We start from the raw sequence: 24,468 nt of genomic DNA on the forward strand, positions 1-24,468 counted from the left end.
TGATGGCAATGTTCACTTGACTCAACTCAAGAAAGTTTTTAATCTGTTATTACTTTACAGAAGCCAAAATAATATGTTAAAACATGTTATAAAGCTCAGAAGAGCTGCGGGGAACTACAGAGTAGGGTGATTATTCTCTGGGGATTTGTCACTATGAGTGACACCTTTAACACAAAAGTATTCATGTGATCCATAATTAATATAAAAAAATGTTGATAATAGCATCTTAAAGAGTGCCTATCCTGGCTAATTTGCTGACCCCTGGCAAACATTAATATACAGTAAGTAAAATAAAATAACATTAACATCTTACGATACATTTTAAACTGCCTGTTTGCACACAACAAGGCATGTTTACCAATGTTCTATTCTGCACCTCCCATATAATGCTCTCATCCCCAACACATATTCTTTCACTTTACACTAAATATATCCACGTCTGCGTAATGTCCAGTTCATTGTGTTCTCTCACTGAAGAGAATCCATGGAATTGAAGAGGCTTTTCAGATTTACTGTCCACTGAGGGACATTTTCAGATGAGTTTGTCGGCTGATTAAATATTTATCTCTTCCACTAATTGTCTGACATAATGTGCTTGCAAATCATCAAAATGTATTTCAAATGAAAAGGCAAAAAATCTTGTGTGACAAACATCATCAGGCTTACTTTGTCTTTCTTTCTATTGATTCATCACATTCACTGTGTGTACCCTTTCAAAACAACATCAAATCTAACAGGACTACATCAATTCACGCAGAATTTCATGTAAATTTCCCAGACAGAAGCGCACAGAGAGGTAAAGCTCAGTCAATCCTCTTTGTCAGACAGTGAGCACAGGTCTCAACAGCGCCCAGGAGTTCGACATGCATCTTTCATTTAGGTCTTGCCCCTTCATCTTCTGTGCGCCAGACTCTGTTTATGAGTCAGGGTAAAATAGACTCGGCAAGGTGAAATTAAGGCTAACTGTGGAAAGAGATTCCTGGTCTTGCCTCATGTGCTGTTTTCCTCTCTTTCTGTCAGTTCTGCAGGAGGCTCTCATCAGCCTCTGACAAATGAGCCAGGGGCGAGGGTTAAAGCTCACAGAGCAAAGTTCAAATGTCAGAGTTCAACGGAGGGATTTCTCTGTTCATACTCCATGTTTCATGCTGATGACACCTCTGTATGAAATTGGTTTTGAAGCGTTCAAATCTGAGGGCTGTGGAAAATCTTCTTATTCAAACATCACGTACTCCTCATTAACTTGTGGTTTAGTGTATCCTATAAAAACCTTTGATTCCAAAACAGAAAAATGGGCTAGCTTCTGTAGTCGGCTCATTTATCCCTCGCCTATGTTACAACCAACACTAAAAGAAGCCATTACTGAAGCACCCACTAAAAAATGAGCTCTTAAATAGGGTCAGCGTGGCTCAATAGCAGCCAGTCACCGTGTACACTGTTGCATTCACACAAACCCAACGCCATACAGCACACACATATGAAATGCATAATATCTGCATGTGAGTATTTACAAATGACGTACTCTCTCACCCTTTTTAAATATTATATATATTACTCTGATCAAACCAAAACTCCATCGTAAAGGCTTTCAAACAGATTACATGTCTTCCATGAAACCTCTTAGTTTCAAGTACAGTTAATGAGTCCATTTTCAGCTGTAGTCTGGCACCAGACATAAAACTAGGACTAAATAACGCTCTAGCAGACTGGGAGACTACAGTCAAAATAAAACAACAAATATTTTCTATAATTTTCTGCCAAATTTTAGAAGGCTTATGCTTACAACCAACAAGCCATACAATTTTAATTTCCATCCAAACCAAATATGGCACTTCTCCTTTGATTTAGCATAATTTGCCATGTCACACCAAGTTGTAAAATGCAAGTTTTCCCAATCAAAAATGATTCAACATGAAACAAATTGCTGTGCTGGACATGATATTTTTTTGGTTTTTGGAATAGCAATTGCTGCAGAATGTGGGCCAAAAATATGAGTTTGAATTATTTATTTTTGAATTAATTCGTTGCATTTTGTTCCACTGTTTTCTGAGCGACAGATAAATAAGGCCAGGTTCAAAGCATCCTGTCACAAACCTCATTTTATTTCCTACAGGAGCTGAGATATGATCAATAATTTGCCACGTGCCTCTTTATTTTAAAGACACAAATTAAGCATTTATTGTCTGGATTTCAGCTGCTTTATAGAATACTCCAAATGGAAATAAGTGCTTTCTGCATTATCACACAGTTGTATCTACTGTATAAAAAAGGATTAGTGGCCAACTACAAGTGGTTTTGAAAATGCCATGTCTTGGCCACTGCAGTACACCCACAATGCACTGCCTCCCACTGTCTCGATGATGCTGCATTGTTTTCCTCACCTCCGATCTTGGCATTGAAGGCGATGCCCACACCACAGTAGGAGTTGTTGGCCTCCATGGCAACTTCCCCTGCACATCGGGTACCGTGACTGAAACAGTGGGGGAATAAGATGTTAGCCACACACTGAGACTGAATATGCAGAGATGGGTTTTTTATTTTTTTGGATGTGTTGACCTGAGCACACCCCAAATTAAGCCTGGCTGACAAATTGCATGCAGCACATCCTGATTTGAGGACTCTTACAGAAAAACACTGAGATGCTGGAGACTGCAGCTCAAAACAAGGAAAACACTCTGCATCTGATTTACTGTTCACTGTTGTCATATTTATTTTTGAGCCCGACACCTCACATATGTGACATATTACTACATTTTCTAAAATCTGTTTCACCTATTTAGAATTGCATAATGTTGTGATATTATGAGTACAATATCCTTCAGTGGGCTAACTAATTGATCAATCGCTAAGGCAATCACCTTATTTACTATTGCTAAGCCTGTTAATCTTTCTGTTCTCACACGGAACAAAAATTAATTTACAATGATGAGAGTGGCAGATTAACTACTGGAAATTATTAATAACTTATTTGGTTTTAGACAGAAAAACACAAACCCAGATAGCAAAATTGAAAGCAGATTCATTTATCTGGCCCACATAACGTGTGGGAATGATGGCACTTGGGCAGCCATGCTATGGCCTGCAATGGCTTTTGAATAGAATGTTTCACTTCCAATGTTAAAACTTTAAATTATTTTAGGATAAGAACGAGCCACTGTAATGCTATCTTGGGTAACTTTGGCTGGAGTTGTAATGTTGTAATGTAAACTACCCCAAATTCAATTGGGAGCAGGACAGAACTGCTATCATCATTAACAGTCACTGAGGAAACACTACATCTGCTATCATGAATGGGGCTTTTCATTTTTTTTTTTGAACATGTAACCCCATGAAATGCATTTAACTAATGAAATGTGCCTTAGCATCAGGTTAGGTTACTAGCCTGCTGTAACATAAGCTAATTTCCTGGACACGCAAACGTTTGCATCCCAAGTTAGAGAGGATAAATACTAGGGATGCAACAATATTCAATATTGTATTGAACCGTTCAATATGCCCTGTTAGGTTCAATACACAAAGGCAAACAATACAATACAATACAGTACAATACAGTACAATACAATACTACAATAATGTTTGCTGTGTAACTTGATTGGATACTGCATATGGTTTTTATGGAAGGCAATTAAGATAAGTGTTACATTTTTATAATAAGGTTTGTGGTTTGACTATATCTGCTTTTAATTATTTTTACATGCAATATTGCCTTTGCTAGTGTGAGTAGTTTTATATTAAGATATCGAAACCGTACCGTGGCCCAAAAACCGTGATGCAAACCGAACTGTGGGAAAACTCTACCGTTGCATCCCTAATAAATACACAGTTTAATCAATTCCTGGTGTCTTTTAGTTTCAAAATGCCAGTTAAATTGGTCAGTTTATTGACTCTCCCAAGAAAAGAAACATAGCACAACAGTTAGTACCTATTCTCTTCATCTCTGACAGGCATGGGATCATGAGACAGACCGTGTGAAGCAACCAGGTCAAAACTCGCGAGGGCTTCCTGCAATCCAGACAGAAAACAAATGGAGAGCAGCGTAACACAATGTAGCTCTCAGTGCAGAACATCAGAGTGACATGACAGGAAATGAAGGAATCCCATGAAGAACTCCTGATACTGCCACTTGAATTAGTCTGTCAACATATTTCTTCTGACTGACGGCAATCACTGTCACCGAGGAGATGCCTGTGACTGTGTCTATGTGTGTCTGCATGGTTTATGTGTGCCTCATAAAAGTGAACATGTTTGAATGACTTGTTTGCCAGTGTATATAGGCATAACGGGAGGAGGATGTCTTGGCAGCAAATGGTACAAGAGCAATTATGTGCATCTCTCTCTCTCTCTCTCCAGCCAGGCTTATCCATGCCAGACAATCTGCTCTGACAAAGTACAAGTTGGCCTGTGTGCTTCAAACTGCCTATAGGATTATATATGACAAGGCAGGAGCAAACAACACTGCCACTCCACATATGCTTTATGGTCAGCCAGTGTAACACCAGCCTAAATGAATAAAACAGCTTTATCACTATATGAACGTTTTATTGTCTCAGGTTTTAAGTAATAGAGGAGAGGAGCAGCTCAGGAGAAAGTCAATACACAGATTCCAGTCTAATGAAAACCCAAGTGTGTTTGTGTAACCAAACAGCACTGCTGGAAAACTATAACCTCATAAAAAGACAACTTAATCAGAACAAACATCGAAGATCTACTGTATATAAGATAACTAGAATGATAATATTTTACTGCTCAGTTTAAATGAGATTTGGTAGAGATCTATTGTTCCAAAATCACATTTCAAGTTTACTCACAAAGTTTTTCTCTAGGTCCTTGTTGGCGTGATCTACACCTGAAAATTGAAAAATAAAAGAATACATGGGTCAAAAATCAAACTATGATCAAACACGGAGAGACCAAGACACATTCAATACTCTAGACAAAGAAGTTTGAGAGAAAAATTGTCATTTTTGATGTTTTGGTGCAGTAATCAGACCGTGCCTAAGTGCCCTCATTGTTTCATTATTTTCCGTGGAGCCAAGCAGGAGCTGTTTCAAGTCATTTGAACTTACATTTTGGTAGACAGGTTATTAAAACTTTGAATTTTGAGTACCCTACTAATTGGTGTAATTAATTTGCCAAATTGTAACATTGAAGTCAAATTTTTAGAGCAAGTTGTGTCAAGATCCAGGCTGTGCTGTATGAGGTACTGCACATGACTGATGGATGAGTGAATGAACAAATGGGCACAGGACGATCTCTGGGCCCATTTTTCTTTTTCTTTACCTTCCCTTGCATCGTTTTATCATCCTCTCTTTCCACATCAGTTGCCTTTCTTTCCCTTGCCCCCTCCCCATCCTCCCCCTCTCCTCACCCCAACCACCACCACCACCACCTCTTCCATCTCTGCTGCATCAGGGCTCCTGTGGTCTCAGCAAGAGACAAACGAATGAGGGCCCCAGGAGGGCCGCGCCTGCTCTGCCACACATCACTCACTCTCTCTCTCTCAATCACACACACACACACACACACACACACACACACACACACACACACACACATGGGACCTGCCAGCCTTTGTCCCATCCAGGCAGTGCCTCCGGGTTGTCATGGTAACCTGCAGTCGGTTTTGCCGTTGAGGCCTGATTGTGTTGAGTTCGGGCGGGATGGAGCCCTGGGTGGGTGAAGCCTCATTGGAGACTGCCACGCTGTGCCACGCTGTGCCATGCCACGGCAGGTCAACCTGCTACGTCCTCTACATAACTACAAGCGCTTTATTCTCTCATCGTCCACCAGACACAGCTACTCAATCTGTGTATCGTTTGTTCTTTTCATATTCAATAGCCAAAATCGAAAAACGATAAAAACAAAAAACATACAAAAAACAGTAATTTGTTATTTCATTATTCATTTATGAATCCAACACACACACAAAAAATAACGTCTTGTTTATCCTATTTTTGATTTCATGCTTTCATGCAAATGGGGAGAAAAACCTGCTGGTTGGTTGGTTTTGTTGGCAAATTGTTTCAAAGGTTTCACTCAGTACTTTTACTGTTATCTGGACTGCCTTACTCTCCATGCACTGCTGGTGTAGACAGCGTAGGAAGGGTTTAGCCAGCCATGTGCTGCCTCTATGACAAACGATGCCACCAGCCGCTTCTTTCACCCGCCATCAATGAGCTTTACCTTGAAACAAGACAGTAAAGTCTGAGTATTTCATTTTTATTAAAACTCCTAATGCACAAGATGTGTTGATGCATTTCTGTTTGTGAATAAGTGTGACTGATGTAGATGTACATGTGAAGATGAATGCATTTCCTGGGATGATTACAGCTACAATTTCAACCTCATCTCACATCTTCATCAGCGGGCAAAGTGGGCAAAAAAGGCAAAAATCAAACTGAGAAAACTCCACCCACTGAGATGCACCTCAGAGTTAAGATGTTTTGCTCCATTGATTTTTGCCCATTCATTTTTGCATTTTGTGTTCATAGCAACTGTGCTTTGGTGGGAAAGGGTAGAAAATGTAGCACCAGTTGCTACAGAGCATTTTCAACAATCAACAAAGTTGTGAGGTTTTTATAGATTTTTAGTTTCTCATTCTCGAGGGAACAAGAGAAACTGCTCTCTGGCCAACTTTCCTCGCTGCCTGAGCCAAGTTGGATTTCCACACTGAGCATGGGGCCAAGCGAGGATGCTGCTGAGTAGGTTTTGCGTACTCTGATTTAAAGTTTGAAGTGTGTTGAGTGATACTGAAACATGATGTTTTCATATGGGATAGAAGTGACTCATGCGAGAGTTATGAAATGTCAGATATCACTTCAAAAAATAACCCCCTCATGTTGATCTGTTTTCCTTCTCTATCTCCCAACCTTATTATCAGACAAATCAGGAGATTCTCTCTTATCCTCTGCTCAAACTCAAACCAACCAATCAATCACTTCTGCTCTCATATTTGTCCTTTTCAGTTTAAAATGTATAAGCTTCAATTCTCTATGATGCTACTTGTCATTTTTTTTATGTATTCATGCATTTATGCGCAAACCATTAGTCAATTCAACATCCACAAACACTCACAATATTTAAGAAAAAATTATATTGTCAAAAAGCAACTTACACACAAGCAAACACAAAAAACCTGTTCAACTATCAGTTTCACCACAGTTTGTCTGGTATGAGTCATAAAATCTTTGTATGAAAAATGCCACTAAAGTCAAGATCGTTTTCGTCATTAAAAGTTAATAATTAAAAAAAAAATTAAATGTTTTTACGACCTGAATGGTTAGATACAAGGGTGAATGAGAAATGTGTTTGTAACCAATCCTTAAATGTTTATTGGCACATATCACAGTCAACAGCAATGTGAACAAGTCTAATCACCTCACCAATTAGGGAGAACTTTTCAATCTGTTAAACCTGAAAGTGAGACTGAAACACTAGGCATCTTTCCCAGTCTGGGTGTTTGTCCCCTGCGTACATAAATGCGGCTCTACAAACAGAAGATCTGTGCTGTGATGTGAGAAGAATTGCTTGTCTGCAGGTGGCAAAGGAGCTTGCTTTATTAAGAGTTCATCTTTGTTTCGACTCAATTATAAGAAAGACACCTTACTGTGGATTCACACATGTTCTTGTGCTTCTATGTGTGTGTGTGTGTGTGTGTGTCAGAACCTAACACGGTGACAATCACACAGTCACGTCCGCGTTTAAAGGTGACAACATCACTTTTCTGTTTGTGATGAAGACATCTTTGGGAATTAAAGTCAAGCTGCTGAGGTGGGAACAAAGTCACAAGTGAGCAAAGGATGGAGGGAGGAAGAATGAAAGGAGAGGCAACAGAGGGAGTGGACGGACAACTGGAGCTATAAAATTCAAACCCCCGAGTTTGTCACTCCTAACCATATGTATGAGTGTGTGACACCCATAACAATGATGAGGTGTGTTGGTATCCACTGTGATAACAGGCAAGGCAATGCAAGAGTTCATAGTGCATGTCATACTGAGTAGCAATTGCCTTACAAATATAAGAGTATTTAAAATCAAACAAATTAAAACATTAAAATTAGATCATCAATAAGAAGTACCGTAAAGTGAAAAATCAAAGCAGAGACAGCAGAAAAAAGGTAGGATTTCAGTTTAGTTTTGAATGTTGTCAGATAAACTGAAAGTATGTGTAGCATCGTGACAAAATGCAGCTTTCTTGTCGACTGTGTAAGCCTGAGCAAGTAATATGCTAAATTAATTTGCTGATAGAAATATAGATTTAAGTATTGTCTTCATTAGTATAGCATTACAGCAGAACAACAGAAGGGGCTCAGTATTGACCCCTGCGGTACTCCAAATGTCGTGCTGACCTGCTCCGTGGAAATTCAAAACAGTTATTTAATTTGATAAAGTTGTTGATAGACAATTATTTAAATTATATTTCAAATAAAGGTAATATATGATATGGGTCTGAAGATGTTGTATGAAATCACTGCCACCCTATGGAGGATCTCAATGGCTTAGCATGTTCACGCATGTATCTGCTTGTGCGTGCTTCTCTGCAGTGCACAGATGTGTATTTGAATCAGGACTGACACGTGCACAGCATGAGCACGTGTATTTTCAGAGCTCCTGTGTCACACGGGTCAATTTGAGCATCAAAACAGTGCACCCTCAAGTATTTACAAGGATGATCTGAGTGGAGAAATGCATTCAGTCAGGTGCATTCACTCAGGTAGCACCATACTGCCATAAATACAGCCATAAACACACTCCAACACCGTCCAAGGTCTTCTGAGTGTGAAAGTAGAAAGCCACGTCCCACAGTTAGATGAAACACTGTAGGTGGTGGAGCCAATGCAAAACCTTCCATGAATACAAATGCTTTGAACCTGGCTGACCCAGTCTAGATTGTGATTGTGCAGGTGTGTGTATGTGTGTGTGCGCGCATTTGCTGCTCTGCATGTGTGTCAGCATTCAGCGGCAGCAGCTGCACTCTATCTCCTTGCTCCGGCAGCATTCACGCCGGTCCTCAGGGTCAAACACACACACAAATCAGACACAGAGATGTGTCGGAGGCCATTTTGAGCTGACGGTGAGTCGTGCCTGAGCCGCCGCTGAGAAAATGAGCCGACATCACTTCAGAGGACGCCCCTGCTACACCTGGGGCCCCCCGGCTGGCTCTCGCCGCTTAGCTCTACCCTGCAGGAGTTACTGTACAAAAAAAAAGGAAATAGCAAAAAGTCAACAGGCTGCCTCTGATTCTGAAAGGTGGAGTAGTAGAAGGGCTAAGACATATGAGGAAGGAGGTAAGTCTAAAAACTGATACCAATATTGCTGTAATAAAGCTGTACACGGCTGATAATTTGCTTTTGCAAGTGTGAAAAAGGAAAAGAAAAGTGTGTGTCTGTGTGTGAGAGAGCTGCAGAGGGACAGGGGTGTGTATCACCACCCGTCGAGGGTGAGACTTCCTGGCCCTACACCTCCGTCTCATTAATCAGCTCGGTATTTAAGAAGGGCTGGAGTGGACACTTGCCTGTAATTAGCTGGCTTTGTCAAGGATGTGTGTGTGTATGTGTGTATGTGTGTGTGGGTTTAAAAAGTGAATGGCAAAGAGAGAGAGAGAGAGCTCTTGGGGAGAAGACAGAGTTTGATGAGTGATACAGAGTGGAAGGATTGAGTTGGAAGGATGTAGAGGGAGCGTGGGTGATGGAAAGCCTGGCACAGGGAGGAAACAAGAAGAGGACAGGAGTGAGAAGACAGAGGAGACAAGTTGGAGGAAGAGGAGAGAGGGAGAAAAGGACTGTTTAGAGTAGTGGGGGAGGTGAGAAAAAAAAGATGAGAGAAGACTGAAGAGAAATGACAGTAAGGAAAAGATATAGGAGAGACAGGGACGGAGCAGAGGGGCTGTGGGGATGGAGAAGAGGTTGACTTCTAAAGTGGGACATTAGTATTCAAACGGCACGTATTCACCGCCCCCTCACCACACCCCGCTGCCCTGTCTGCCCAGTGGCCAGCTCTCCTCCTGCGGTGGACCCAGACACGAAGCTGGAGGTGGCAGAGGAAGTGTGTGTGTCTGTGTGTGTGTGTGTGTTGGGACTTAAGTTCATCGCAGGTCTGAAACGCTTCCCTCAATGGAGATCTCCACTTTAGAGAAATATGTCTTTGTTTTTTCCACAGTGTGTGGGTTTCAGAGTGCTTTCAGCTGTCACATTACTGTTATTGCTTTTGAAATTCAGAATAAAATTTTTTTTACCTGCAAGTTAAACATTTCCTGTCAGTCAGTGGGCATCACTTGAAATTTCTTGTTACTTAACACAAGTGCAAAACTGTACAGAGCCACACGCCCACATACACAGACAGTGATCCAGGAGGGTAGAAATACAGCAAAGCCATTGAAAGGAAGTGAAGCAAAACTGATCTGTAAGGCAAACCAGTCTGGCACCAGTGCAGCAAAATATCATGACTTTAGCTATACAGCAGAGCCGACAGTCTGTGGCACAAAAGTGGCATCAATCCTGATCCTGAATCAGTAAAAAATAAAGCTCAGCCATTGATGATGCATGAAAAGAGTTAGTATCACTCATTTAACTAGTAAAAACAAAACATGAAGCCCGTCAGAAAATACAAAATTGCTCAGCACTGACCGGTGGATGAGGCTTTGAAACGTAAAATTAACTTGTAAATGTATATAAAGGCCTAAATCGGTCTCTTTTTTGCCTTATAATGTATATCTAATGATGCATTTCATCTGTTACTGACTTTGTCTCAACAGCAAAATCAGTTTTTAGTGTTTATGTACAGCAATTAAACCAAGTTAAGCACAACTGCAAAGCATCTGTTGCCACATCTAAAAAGGCGGTAAATGTGCATTCAATATGCTTGTAGAAAGTGGAATGCGGGTGCTGCGACGCTCTGCTTCTGAAACACTACCTGTGGATACTGGAACTGTGACGGAAACCCTACATGTCATTCCATTAATTCAATGTCTTGACTCTGCAAAGATGAACTAAAGTTGCAACACTTTAAAGGGCAGTTCAGCCAAATAATAAACATATTCTCACTTACCTCGAATGCTAGCTATTCATGCAGTTTTTATTGGTTTTATTTGTTGTTGTTGATTAAGTTTAAATGCATTCACTTCTGAGAACTCTTAATTGCAGTGCTTAAATCATTAGAAAATGTCTTTTAAAAATAGTCTCGAACAACCTGTCTTCCTGGAAACAATGTCCCTGTTAATTCACAGACCTCATCATGAACAGATTTCATTGGAAGTACTTTTTACTGAAAGTAAAGTCCAATGTTAACGGTTCTAAGCGATGTCTGCGCATTATCCTAAGTATCTGCCGAGAGGTGTTGTTGTGTTTTCAGAACTTTCAATGCTGTTAATGCCCTCAACAAAATTCATTATATTTGGGTGGAGGAAGAAATCTCTACGATGCATATCTTCAAACCAGGACAAACAATATGTCTACCAGCATGGATGGATACCAATAGAGAAGTGAAAAAGTAGATCGCTTGGCTCAAGTCCCATCTGCTCATGGGACTAATATATGTTAGGTGCAAAAGTGAGGGCTTAATAATAATAATGATGAAACGTGTCAACCAGTGCAACAGTGTGGTTCAAAGATACATGTGGCTTCGGCTACACAGCAACACACTTGTTAGCAGAAATAGTTAATTGTTGGTTTTAGTCTTTGTTGACAATAACAAAATTAAGGAGCTTTAATAATGTAATTTATGTAATAATCTATGGACCATTTACTTCCTACAACCCTCCTGTGTTTCATTTATTACGTGCATAGGTGCCACAGATAAATGCACTGATTTCAGCTGAAAACTATAATCCTCTCTCACAGTCACAGTGTACATTTCTCTATTTAATTCCTCATTGCTCCCCGCTGCAGTGTCTGTGTATCACTTCCCTTTCTTCCTACTAACCTACCTCCCAACTCTCCTCCACTGCTTTGCTCTCATTTGACTAATTATATTCACGGAGAACGGTGTTGACAAATTCATTTTGAAATCCATTAGTCCCGTGGCGTTGTTTAAACAATGTGCGCGTTAATGTCCATTGCTTTAATACCCCTGATTCACATTCTAATAGCCGTCTGATAAATCAGGTTATCTGCGACACCTTCTACGCGCCGTGAAGAGCGGAAATTAGAGAATTATTAACTATCCGTGGTGCTCTGTCGTGTCCGGGTATGTTAGGAGGAAGAGGAGAGGAGATGACAGAGCAGAGGAGGGAGGGAGAGGGGGAGAGAGAGAGAGAGAGAGAGACACAGACAGAGAGAGAGAGAGAGAGAGAGAGAGAGCGGGGAGACAAAGATGGAGAAAGAGCAGAGAAATTAGAGGGATGGATGAGGTTAAAAAAAGACCAGAGGGAGAAAACAGAGTGAGAAAGAGATAATAAGGACCGTGAAGAGCAGCAGGACTAAGTGACAGTAAATCTAGATGAGACTAAGACAAACATTAAAGACGGGAGACTGGAGCCAGAATATAGAAGAACTTATACTATAGAGGGGGAAACAAGTAGAGGATCAATCTAAGAACAGTGTACGTTTAACTTTCTACTTTAACCCCTTGGTCACTCTACCTACCGAACACAATTCATGTATTTAATTGTATTCATTGTTTATTTTAAGTTTAATAATTTTCTGTAAGTCTACAGAGCACTTGTTGGCTTATATCCTGAGTGATTGTATTATTTAACTGCATTCTGATGTAATGTGACATAGCACAGCTGTTGAAAGCAATGAGTGTTCATGTACATATATGCATGTTTTGTTACCATGAAAAAAAAATCAAATAAAAATAATTTCCTCTTACCTGTCGAGCTATTTGTCCTTCTAGAATGTTCTGGTGTGAGTTGCTGAGTTTTGGAGATATTGGCCAAAGAGATGTCTAAATAACTATACTGTCTGTATGGTGCTATAGGTAGAATGGAATAACAGCAAACCAAAAATGACAGGTAGAGGGACAAATAAATGTATCTAAATCTATCTAATTTGCACTAATACCATAAGCTATTATGTCTTTAATAATCTATGTTCCTTAAGTGGCTACCCAGATTATGATGGATACTAAGGGGCCACTATGGCATCGGCAAAAACATCTTTCATTAAGGAGCCAGTGTATAGGATTTGGTGGCATCTAGTAGTGTGGTTGCAGATTGCAACCAGCTGAACACCCCCACGCCACACCCTCCCCTACAGTGGCTGCTAAAAGACCTACAGTAGGGGCCTTCTTTAGAGTCGGTGTTTGGGTTGTCCATTCTGGGCTATCGTAGAATAATGGGGCTGCAACATGGTGGACTCCACGGAAGAGGACCATCCTCTCTCGATAGGAAGAAAAGGCTCATTCAAAGGTAATGAAAACGCAACAATTCATAGTTTTAGGTGATTAGACACTAATAAAAACATGATTCTGAATATTTATTCCATTTCTGCCATGACCCCCCCTTAATCCTATACACAATATGTACATTTTGGAATATCGTCAATGAAATTATCATAGTTTTCTTACAAAATCTGTCGTAAACCTTTCGGACTGAGAAACAAAACCCAGCAGTGGTCCTGTGCATCACTTCACACATCATTGCTGCAGCTCATGTGTCATTGCTCCTCCTCACTGACTGGAACGAACCTCCTGATATGAACTCTCCCACTCTATTTTGACAGTTCCACCTCCACCTTCACCTCCTCTCTCTTCCTTCCTCTCGCCTCCTTCTCCAACCAAATCCTGGCTGCTTCTACTCCTCTTCCTCCTGTCCCACTTCCCCCCTCCTCCTCCTCTTCACACCCGCCGAACAGAAAGAGAGAGTCTGTTAGTGTCAGTAACCCTGCCTGTGGTGCCTAGTGGACTGTGTGGATTAGACACACAGGCCTGATTAGCTGCTTGTTTACCTACCAGCACCACCACTATCGCCACCACAGGGCTTCAAGGGCAACACCAGTGGATCATCTCCCCACACACACACAAAAAACAGCTAATAAACACACTGTGTTGAGCACTCCGGGTGCATGTGTGTGAGAGTGTCTGCGTGTGTGCTTGTTTTTGTGTGTATGTGGTGTGTGTGCCATCATGCCCCCGTTGAGTCGCCCACCATGGCACAGGGCTCTTAATTAAGAGGAGTGTGTGTGTGTGTTCCGGGGGCGGAGCAGCTGGCAGGAGGCACTGGGGCCAGAGAACATCTGCAGGAGGCCACAACACGCCTGCACACACACACACAAACAGGCACCTATACACACACTCACAGGCATATGAACACACATAACTACACACATCGTCGCCACTTGGCAACTCACACCCCTGAGAACACAGAAATATGCACTTGCAAGCAGACACGCGGACCCGTTGAGCGCTGCCATTGCCACTGCCGCCATACCAGTGGGACTGTCACCATAGCAACCCAGGACTGGTCATGTCACCCTGGTTTAGTGAGACGGGTGACAGCGAGAGAGAGTGAGAGATAGGCAGGCGATAAAAAGAGCAAAAGACAAAGACAGAGAGCGAGGGGCATTAAATACCCTCCACAATGCTCGCTTCAGTCTTGTGTTGAAACAAAAGGGTGAAGAGAAGAGAGAGAGGGAGAGGGCGAGAGAGAGGGAGAGAGAATCCGCAGACGTCTCATCCAACGAGCTGCTCTGGATGTGAGGAGGTCAGCAGCTTAGAGGACTTCATACGCACCACAGGGCCCTCAGAAGTCAGTCTCCTTTTTCAATAAGTCAAGAGGAGCTGTAAAGTTGTGTAACACACACACACACACACACACACACACACACACACACACACACACACAAACACGCACACACACACGCACTCAAACACACATGATGTCATCATGTTGATAGAAAGTGAAAAGGTAGAGAATAGGAGAGGGATTTTGTCCTTGCGGCTGGCCAAAGGCTACAGCTAAGGGTGAAGGATTAAAGGATCATATCAGCCTTTGTGAGTTTCCTTTATTTCCTGCTGTTATCTGTGTCGGTCTGTATTAGGAATTTACTTTAACATCGATTGGTTTGCTTCACTTTTGAGCCCTAAAGCTATGAAACGATGTTTTGTATCTAAATATCAAAAGATTATCGCAACTTAAAACCACCAATACTTTTGGAAATACTTAAACCAAAATCAATCCCCCTGTTTGTATGTGCATTTTGGATCTGTGAGAAAAAGAAAGTTTTTACAACTGGCTGAGGTGTAAAAGTTGTTGTCTTGACAAAATGCTACAAAGTACAGTGGAAAAACATATAACAAATAAATCATGACGTACAAGGCTGTGAAATAAACTTCTGCCTCCCTGATGAGACTAAATATAACAGCAGATGAACTCATCAGATACGTGTGGAGCGATGTGAAAATTAATACATACAACACACCATTTTTTTTCCCATATTTCCATCATATTTTCGACATTATTTTCCACTGTTTGAGGTATGACTGGTGCTGTCTTAATCACATAATCTCTTCTTCTGCAGTGATTTATTGGCACCTCACTGGAAAATTAGCTCCACCAACTGTTTATGTAGAACCAACTCCTAATATTCACTTTACAGCAATGGATGGAAACACACATTCATTTGCATATTCTTTTGCCAATTTTCTGGAAATGTGGTTAAAATTTTCACAAGTATTTTCACTACATCTGACACCGTGTGCCACAGGGTTGGGTTGAGTTGGAAACCTGCTGCATTACCTTATAGTACAAAGAGAGATTGCTTTGTGGCACAATATAGGAAGACGGCTACTGATATTACGGTTCTGTTCAGCCCCCCTGCTGTTTGTAATTCAAAGTGTAAATTGCTGTTTATGGCATTTATTTTTTGTGAGGTAAAAATGCTCTTTAGATAGGTAGGATCTCTAATTATTAATTAGTTTTTCATAATTTGAGCATGGTGGGAAGAGTAACACTTTGTGAAGGAAGTCAGTCAATTAAGGGAATTTCTGATCCAAGTTCAGTTTTTGCATCATAACAGTACAATCGTATAGGTGTGATCCAAGTTTCAGTTTTGGCCCTCCAATGGAAAAATGTTTTCTACCCCTGACTATGAATTCCTGACAGTGGTAAATGGTAAAAGGACAAAAATAACAACTTGTCGGCAACAAGAAAAGAAAAAAAATCTCAAGATACTGACCAATTATAGTTAATTCCTACGTAGATTTGGCATAAAGGCTGCTTTTTGAAGAGGAAAAAAAAGAACAAATCACCTGCCTGACTGGAATTGTTTGATATTTTACGTTCAATTGCATTTTTGCCGAATGTTAGACAAGAAGACAACACCTCTATCATGCCGGGACAATCTCTCACTTGACGTTACCATTGGATTGCCAGGCAACCAGTAGAGACACCAGAAAGACTTTTTAAACAAACACATGGTTGAAGAATCAGATGAATAATAGTAAAACTGCCAGGATACAATGCCTGACATGTACACTTACACACACAGCGTTATACTGGTTATTATATCGTTTTATATTACAGATATTACTAGTCAGTTGGTAGCCAAGTTGCTGATAAAGTAGCCAATGATGGTCAAGCATGAGTGAAGCAGCTGACGCCAATCATGTGCTACAGGCACAACTTTGGTTGTCTGAATATTGCAATGTTCTTTTTGTGTTGTGGTGAAAAAACAACTTAAATGAAGTACAGCCCCCAGCTGCCACACTTGAATGATCAAAGTCTGTTGATTCATATGACTTTACCTACAACTACATCTCTTGTTTCACTGTAACACTGGTGTATCACGCTGAAAAAGGCCTAGCTGGTGTCTGAACTTTCTTCCCTCTGGAAAAATAAATGTTAACATGAGCAACTGTTATGTGCTTTCCCTGAAAGATGAAGCGAGATACAGACTACCAATCATCTAGCCCAGGGCCTCATTTGTTTACAGTAATTGCACCAGGGTATCACTATTAATGGTATAATGATGTTTAAAGATGGGACACGGAGCACCTTTAAATCATCCTCTGTTTGTGTTTTGCGGGGACGTTCCATCACTGCATTACATAACCGAGGGATGGGCTTATTAGCTGCTAAAGCTGATTTGTCAGAGATATAAGCTACTTCATAACAAAACTCCAGTCATATTTAACTGTTGTTGCTTAAGAGATCTAATGTGAGTTAGTTTAAATTTCATAAAAAGCCAAAGGTTGGTAGTGAAGAAGGCAGGGGTTGATGTGAAGTGATCTCCGGCTACTGGAGGAAAAAGGTCAGTAGCACCAGAATGATCCCCTGAGTCTCTAACTGTCTGTACATGAATTGGGAAATGGTCCGTAACCACAGAGACAAGGACACACAACAACACACTCCACCACCAACAGCATCTCTACTTGCTACCGTAGCTGCACATTTATGTCAGTCTCAGCATGTGTGTGTGTGCATGCATGCATAGCCTTGTGTGTCTTCTCCATGTAGATACATACATGTGCGATTATTTTTATATGTTCATGCGTGTGTGTGTGTGAGAGAGAGAGATGTAGTGACTTGAGATTTACGCATATTCATTAATCAATATTTGTGCTCCTTAGGCTGTTCTATACAGTATCGATTTGCAGCCAGAGCCTAGAGCATACGTGCTTGACCCTTGACCCCAATAAAACAATAATATGCCCCCATAAAAAACAATGTGTCCCCAGTCTGCACTGACTGGTTGAGCAGCTATTGAACCGGAGCAGAAAGCTATAACAGTCCAAACCAATATGACAAAGAGTGAGCGTTCGTGGCTTCTGAGCGCATTTTTTCTTTTCTACAGAATAAAAAGTGACATTATTACATCGCAACAGCTGATTTTGGGGCGTGATTGATTCTCTTTTTAGAGAAAACAGGACTTGAGAAGAAGCAGGATTTATTAAGGGCAACTGCACGTAAAAGTCAAGTTCATTTTTTATAAATAATTAACATTAGTTGGCTGGATTGTGGCGCACCTCCATGAATTGGATGAACATGAATTTCAGCTTGTTAAAGCCTTAGTACAACACTGGCAAATGCATTTAAAGTATCAGGTTATTTGATAAGAAGTATAATGATTACATAAATTATGTGGAAAGAAGTTAACTACGTATGCATTTCAGAAACAACGAACATGTCAAGCTTTAGTGAGGGTTATACTCGGCACTTGTTTTTCTTATACTGAAAAAACAGTCTCTCTCAGTTTCTTATAATCTGCGTCAACAGAAAATGACATAACACCTGTGTCTGACTCCTTCTGCAACGGCAGCTGATGTTCATGAATCACATTTGGTAGCCAAACTAGAACTGATGACATGGCATAACCCCAAACTGTTCTTAAAACTATCAAAGAAACTGCAGTCTTTCTATGTTGAGAAACCTTGATGATCATCAAAGCAGCATTAATTGATTCTTTTTGGTCACTTTGGAGGCAGAGGAACAAGCTGTAAATATCATCACTCTATAAAGTGATATGGTATTTATGGGACAGTTACCCAGGCAGAAATGAGGAGGAGGGGATGTATTACAGTTTTATTCACGTTATGTTTAGACATGTTCGCTGACTCCCTTCCTCACACTCTGATGTATCATCTGATGTTTCCCTGGAAGTCATAGCGACAGATGGCCAAATGAAACGCACCTTAACCTTGAATAAAATTACAGATGTTGAGGGGTTTTAACATTATTGGTAACATTTGGGATAATGTAAGGGCTCAACAAGATATATGACAGGTAAAGTGGTCTTTAGATGGTCTAAAGGTTAAAATGTCAAACATTTATTTCCTTTTAGCTCTGTTTAGTTCTCCAGCAACTTCTGAGGGAAATACTTTTTTATTCTTTAGCTGCTAAATGCTCCACCGTGTATCCACTATGCTACTCACTAACTTTGTCTGTCCACTGGCAGTGGGCAGAGTACAGTTTATGAACTTTTCTTTCCAAAACAATTACCTGCTGCTGAAAACATGATTGATGAATGGCTTGAGAGTAAATGAAAACAGGGCAGGCTGTGCAGGCTGTGAAGTGTAAACAATAAGCTGAAAGACACTGAAACAATCAAAATGATTAGCACAGCTTTGAAAGAAAATTTTGAAATTGGAATTTAAAGTGCTGAAAGAAACTTCCAGTACCAGAGAGTGCTGACCATCACTTTAATCAGTTAGAGTGACAATTTCAAGAGTGGCATTCTTTTGGTTAAACTTTCATTCACATCAAATCTATAATTTGAATGTAGCGCAATTATCTGTTACCAGTGTCATAAATACTGTCGCTGTATGAGCATCCCTGAGGAAAATGAATACACGTGAATTTGTTGACGGAGCCGGCGAATCACGAAACACGACGCTTGGGCGTGAATGTGTTTAGTAACGTCTGAAAATATAACTATGTTTTTTAGTTACTAAATACAATCGCAAGTTGACATTGTGTTTGGTGTAATAACAACAACCAACTCGGTACGACAACAGTAAGTAGCATGCTAACGTTACCGATAACAACAATAGCCTAACGTTACCTCCCGACCACACTGTTCAACAATTACGTTGATTATCTGCATGAACTAAGGAATCTGCAACTTTACAAGACAAGACGTTCATAGTGTTTTAGTAAGTTAGTCATCGTTTACAGTCACTACAGTACATGAAAACATGCAAGCTACTGAAACGGACAGCATTAGATTATCTCCCGGCTTTATTATGGTTATAAACTGTGGACAAATAGAGCCCCAATGAACACCACATTACAACAAATCAACTCAAAGTAAAAGTCGGTAAGATAATAAATATGTATATATGTAATATATGACTTACAAATCCAGTAGCATCAAGGCTAGGTCGCCATCAGTCTTGAAACCCATTTCTTCTTTCAGCTCACGCCACCGAGTGTAAGCTGGTCCAATATTTATCCGTGTCCGGCTCATGTTATATCACTTTCTCTTTTTCTTTTCTTTGCCTCCTAAGACAATATCTTCTTGGCTTTTCTGGCTGGCTCGGCCATGGTGTTGGTTTACAAAAAATCCAAGTAGCTACTGGCTAATCCACCGACAAATAAACGTGTGACGTATGCCGTAAAGCAGGTCGCACTAGACGCCTTTACGTCAGATAGGTTCCTACCCGCTCTGGGAAGTTACACAGTGCGGTTTCTGCCGGCGCGACCCCCTCAGGCTGCAGAGACATCACCATTCATCCTATTAACCGTTTTTCTACCACTTAACTGAGTTTATAAACATTATTTTAAGGTCGAAAAACTACCTAGTGTTGCTTTAAAATATCTCACAGCTATAGTACTCCAAATCAAAGTGAATAAAAATGGGTGTCAAAATGTCTTTATGTTTTATCTGATTCTATTTTTTTTCTGTCTTTGTTCCAAGTCTGTAAAATTTGAAGAAGAAGCCTTCGCTGTTCCCTCTGCAGGGAGAAACAGCAGTAGTGACACATTATGAGAAATACAACTGAAGCACTGGTTTAAAATTGTGAAGATTCGCTGGAGAAGAAAATCTGTTTTGTTGCCATAACTAAACCAGCACAGTAAGAGCGAGGAAATAAACATGTTATGATTAATTTACGGACTCTTACATAGAAGATCATAATGAGGACATAATCTGTGTGTGCATGCACTGTGTGTGCCCGTGCACGTTTGTGTGTGTGAATAACACAGTGTTGAAAGCGTGCTCTGGTTCCAGCCAAACTCAGCATTAATGATGGACTGAGATCAGCTCTAACTGTGGGATCAAATACTCCGTCTGCTAAATAATGTAGCGTACAGGGCCAATGACAGTCTCATATGGACCAGAGAGAGGGATGTTGGAAGCCTAATGTATAGCAGGTAGCGTAAGTATGTCAGCAACCGCTGTTAAATACTCCCGGGCTGGAGGAAGGAGCGCTGCCAAATATATACAGCATTTGTGTGTGTGTGAATGCGTGTGTCTGGGCACGTTTGAGGTTGTTGTGCGTGCGATAGTGCGCGTACAGATGAATGTGCGTGTTTGTGTTTGTGACTGTGTCGGCAATGTGTGTCACTCATCAATAATGTACAGCTCTTGGTTCTCCCCTCTTCAAAGCTAGTGACGCTCTAGTGTTCCACATAATTAACTCTCTCTCTAACACACACGCACGCACGCAGACACACACACACACACACACACACACACACACACACACACACACACACACACACACACACACACACACATACACACCTAAATAGAGTTGAGGAAACAGCAGACAAATATACAGATATAAATGGGCTCAAACTCTAAGATATCCACAGAAAATTCTAACAAAAACTTGTTTCCAAACTCCTTTTTATTATTTAATTGCACTTGAAAATGACTGAAATGTATTTGTAAAATTGCTGAATCAGCCTTAAATCTATAACTCAAAAGAACCATTTGAACCTTTTGATGTGAGAGAAGGCTTAAAATTTGTGCTCGTGTGTACAGGAAGAACATTGAGTGTCTCAATTTCTTGAGATATCTGTATTGGAAACTGGTCCTGGTTGTGCTTGTTGTTTAAGAGAGTAGAGCGTGGAGAACAGCCATAAAGGCCCATCTTTCTGACCTTGTTCTCATTGCAGTTTTGCTCTAACTAGGCTGGTGGGAACAGGGATTAGTAAACAGGTTCTGTACTGCCTGTGATGTGTGGAGTCTGTTTCCTGGTACCAGAGCTTTGATTAATACATTAATTTAAGACAACAGAGACTGATTATTTATTCACCAGTGATGAAATATAAGTGTTTTGTTTTGTTTTTTTTCTCTCACACTCGTTAAAAATAGTCGTCTAAAGCCCCAAGGGCAAGATGACCTGCTAACATTAGACACTCTGGTTCAAAGTCCACTTGTGGAAGAAAATGTTCATAGAAACACTGAAGAATGATTTAGATTCCAACCAACCTCAACAAAAATATGATAAAGACATTCAATGACCTGAGAAACAAAAACAACGCAGTCATTTAACTCTGTGGCCCATTCACTGCTTTCTACATCTTTTTGGATTTCCTTTGATCATTTTCAGACGCAATAAAACTCTAGATCAAAAAAATAAATAAATGTATACATATACATTTACTCACCTACTGCAGTATGTGCCTCCTAGCGGTAATCAGGAAGCAGAGCATTATCTACCAATGACTCACTGAATCTGAATTTCTCCCAAGGTTTGTAGTACAGGTGGTACAGTTTCATCATGACAGAACGTCCTTTTAAAATTACAAACATTTGTGTGACTGAGTGTAAAAACTGTGCTTTTCAGGAGTTTATACCCGTGTTTCCTCCTACAGGTGTCATGTTCTCGAGAGGAAGAACAGTGTGACATTATGCAGCACAGATATGAAACACCCTGAAAAAAAGTACAGAAAAAGAAACACTGACCACATAAAATGATGCTTCCAGTTGGTTTCAGCCTTATTCAATTGGATTATGTGGCTCTGAGGAAGTTGATTTTCAACATTTATGAAAATGAATGGTAATGAAACTCCCCAAAACTGGCTTATACGTTGATGAAAGCTACAGTGACTTTTTATGTTATCTAGTCAAGTTTGGTTACACATTTGAACAATTATTCTCATTGTCGATTAATCGATTAGTTTGTCTGTAAAATGTCAAGTGAAAAATGTGTTCCCAGAGCCCAAGATGATATCCTCAAATGTCTTGTACTGTCCCCAACCCAAAGATATTCATTTTACTGACACAGAGGAAGAAAGAAACCAGAAAATATTCAGATTTCAGAAGCTGTAATCATCGAATTTTGACTTCTTTTCTTAAAAAAATGACTCAAACCGATGAATTGATTCTCAGAATAGTTGGCAATTAATTTAATAGCTGATAACCGATTAATCAATTCCACTTTACTGTCATTTTTAGTCAACAAAACACATAAAAGCAAGGTGTAATAACACCACAAGCACAAATCTTGATGCCCTTCTGTTGTGTTTAAAACCCAGTTTATTCCTAATGTGGAAGCCTAAATGAAGACAGAGGCTGACAGATGATCATGTTTCAAGAGAAATAAATGGCTAATAAAGAAATAATCAAGCAAGAAATGCAATGACAGCCATAATGATAATGTTTTTTTTGTGAGACTCATTGGATTTTGGATTTTGTGCTTTTATTGAAATGGATTAAAATAGTCAGAACGGCAGGGCGGCGAGGATCTATTTTCTGACAATTGTGTGCTTTGAAATTGTGCTCCAGCAAGGAGATGTGTAAAACACACACACAGACACAGACACACACGCATGCGCGTGCACACACACACACACACACACACACACACACACACACACACACACACACACACACACACACAGACATGAAGAAGCACATCTGCACACACAAACACACACAAGAAGTGAGTGGTGTTGATGCCAGCTTGGAGTGATGGTAATATCAGAGACTGGAGGAGCTGCTAATGAACAGTGCGAATGGGAAGAAAGGCTCCAGCTCAATCCACTAATTGCCTTAAAAGCTTTTCATACAATTTACCCTGTCAACAGAGATGGTGGTGGTTGTAGTGTGTGTGTGTGTGTGTGTGTGTGTGTGTGTGTGTGCGTGTGCATGTGACTGAGTGTGAGTGTGTGTGTGTAGGTGGTTGGGTGGGTGGGATAAGAAAAAGAGATAATTCTGAGAAAACATATTGTAAGAAAACGAGAAAGAAATGCACAATGGTTTTACACCTACGCAGACCCATTCAGACACACTGTCTCACACATACACCATGAGACGTCTTCTTTAGTTGAAGCCAGTAACATTTAAAACCACAGCCAGACATTTCAGACACACACTATGAAGCCATAAACACTGGCCACACACACACACACTCGCCTGATAGCTCATTCCAACATACATGCATTTGCACATATAGCCATATCTTTTACTCACACACAGGCGGCTCGTTCTGTGCCACACACAACGGTGTAGTGCAGTGGGGTGCTGTAGCACGGCCCGGTCCTCATTAAAGTAAAAAGCCTGCTGAGTGTTTTAAGCAGCATTAAGGCAACAGCAGAGTCATAAATACAGGCAGCGCTCCTCTCTGCTCTCCAGTACGACTCCCTGGCCTATTGTTCATAACACACAGCTCAAGGACCAGAGTGACACACAGTACAGTACAGAACAGTACTGTACAGGCAGACAGATGTCTCTGTATCAAAGACTTAAATAAAACAAAGCTGTCAAAATCAGACTTTTTCTGCTGGCACACAGCACAAAAAAAACTAGGCATTTCAATGAACAGAAGAGAATTCTCACTGCCTTGAACATACACAGTTTAAGTTGACTTTTCAGTACTTGCACTTACTCTAGTACCATTAAGTTTTGGTGCTTTTATGACAATGAAAATGGATTGTGATTGCATTCAAAAACAATTCATATGAGTGTTTTCTTATTTTCTATCCCAGTGTTTAAGGTAAGGTTTAGTTTAGGCAACACCATTAAAGAGCTTAAAGATCAGTCTGCAGCGCAACTCTTTCCCAGTAGCCTAGACCACCCCTTATTTATCAAATGTTTTGGGGAAATTAAGGCAAATCAAACTACTTGGTTTGGATTACAGAGA

General features: G+C 40.5%; 1 protein-coding gene across 1 annotated transcript in view; it reads right to left on the reverse strand.

Annotated features, from left to right (window-relative positions):
• LOC311260150 (neuroendocrine convertase 2-like) overlaps nucleotides 1–24,468 on the reverse strand; it is a gene marked incomplete at its 3' end in the record, with an annotated part of 183,894 nt that overhangs the window by 74,463 nt on the left and 84,963 nt on the right. The window contains exons 7-9 of the mRNA XM_084357664.1: nucleotides 4,806–4,843; nucleotides 3,920–3,999; nucleotides 2,379–2,467 (exon numbers count right to left, since the gene is read on the reverse strand). Coding sequence (XP_084213790.1) covers nucleotides 2,379–2,467; nucleotides 3,920–3,999; nucleotides 4,806–4,843 — 207 coding nt within the window. The remainder of the gene's footprint in view (nucleotides 1–2,378; nucleotides 2,468–3,919; nucleotides 4,000–4,805; nucleotides 4,844–24,468) is intronic.

This window comes from Pagrus pagrus, assembly GCF_965226575.1.
Source record: "Pagrus pagrus genome assembly, chromosome: 7".
In the NCBI taxonomy this organism is placed as follows: domain Eukaryota; kingdom Metazoa; phylum Chordata; class Actinopteri; order Spariformes; family Sparidae; genus Pagrus; species Pagrus pagrus.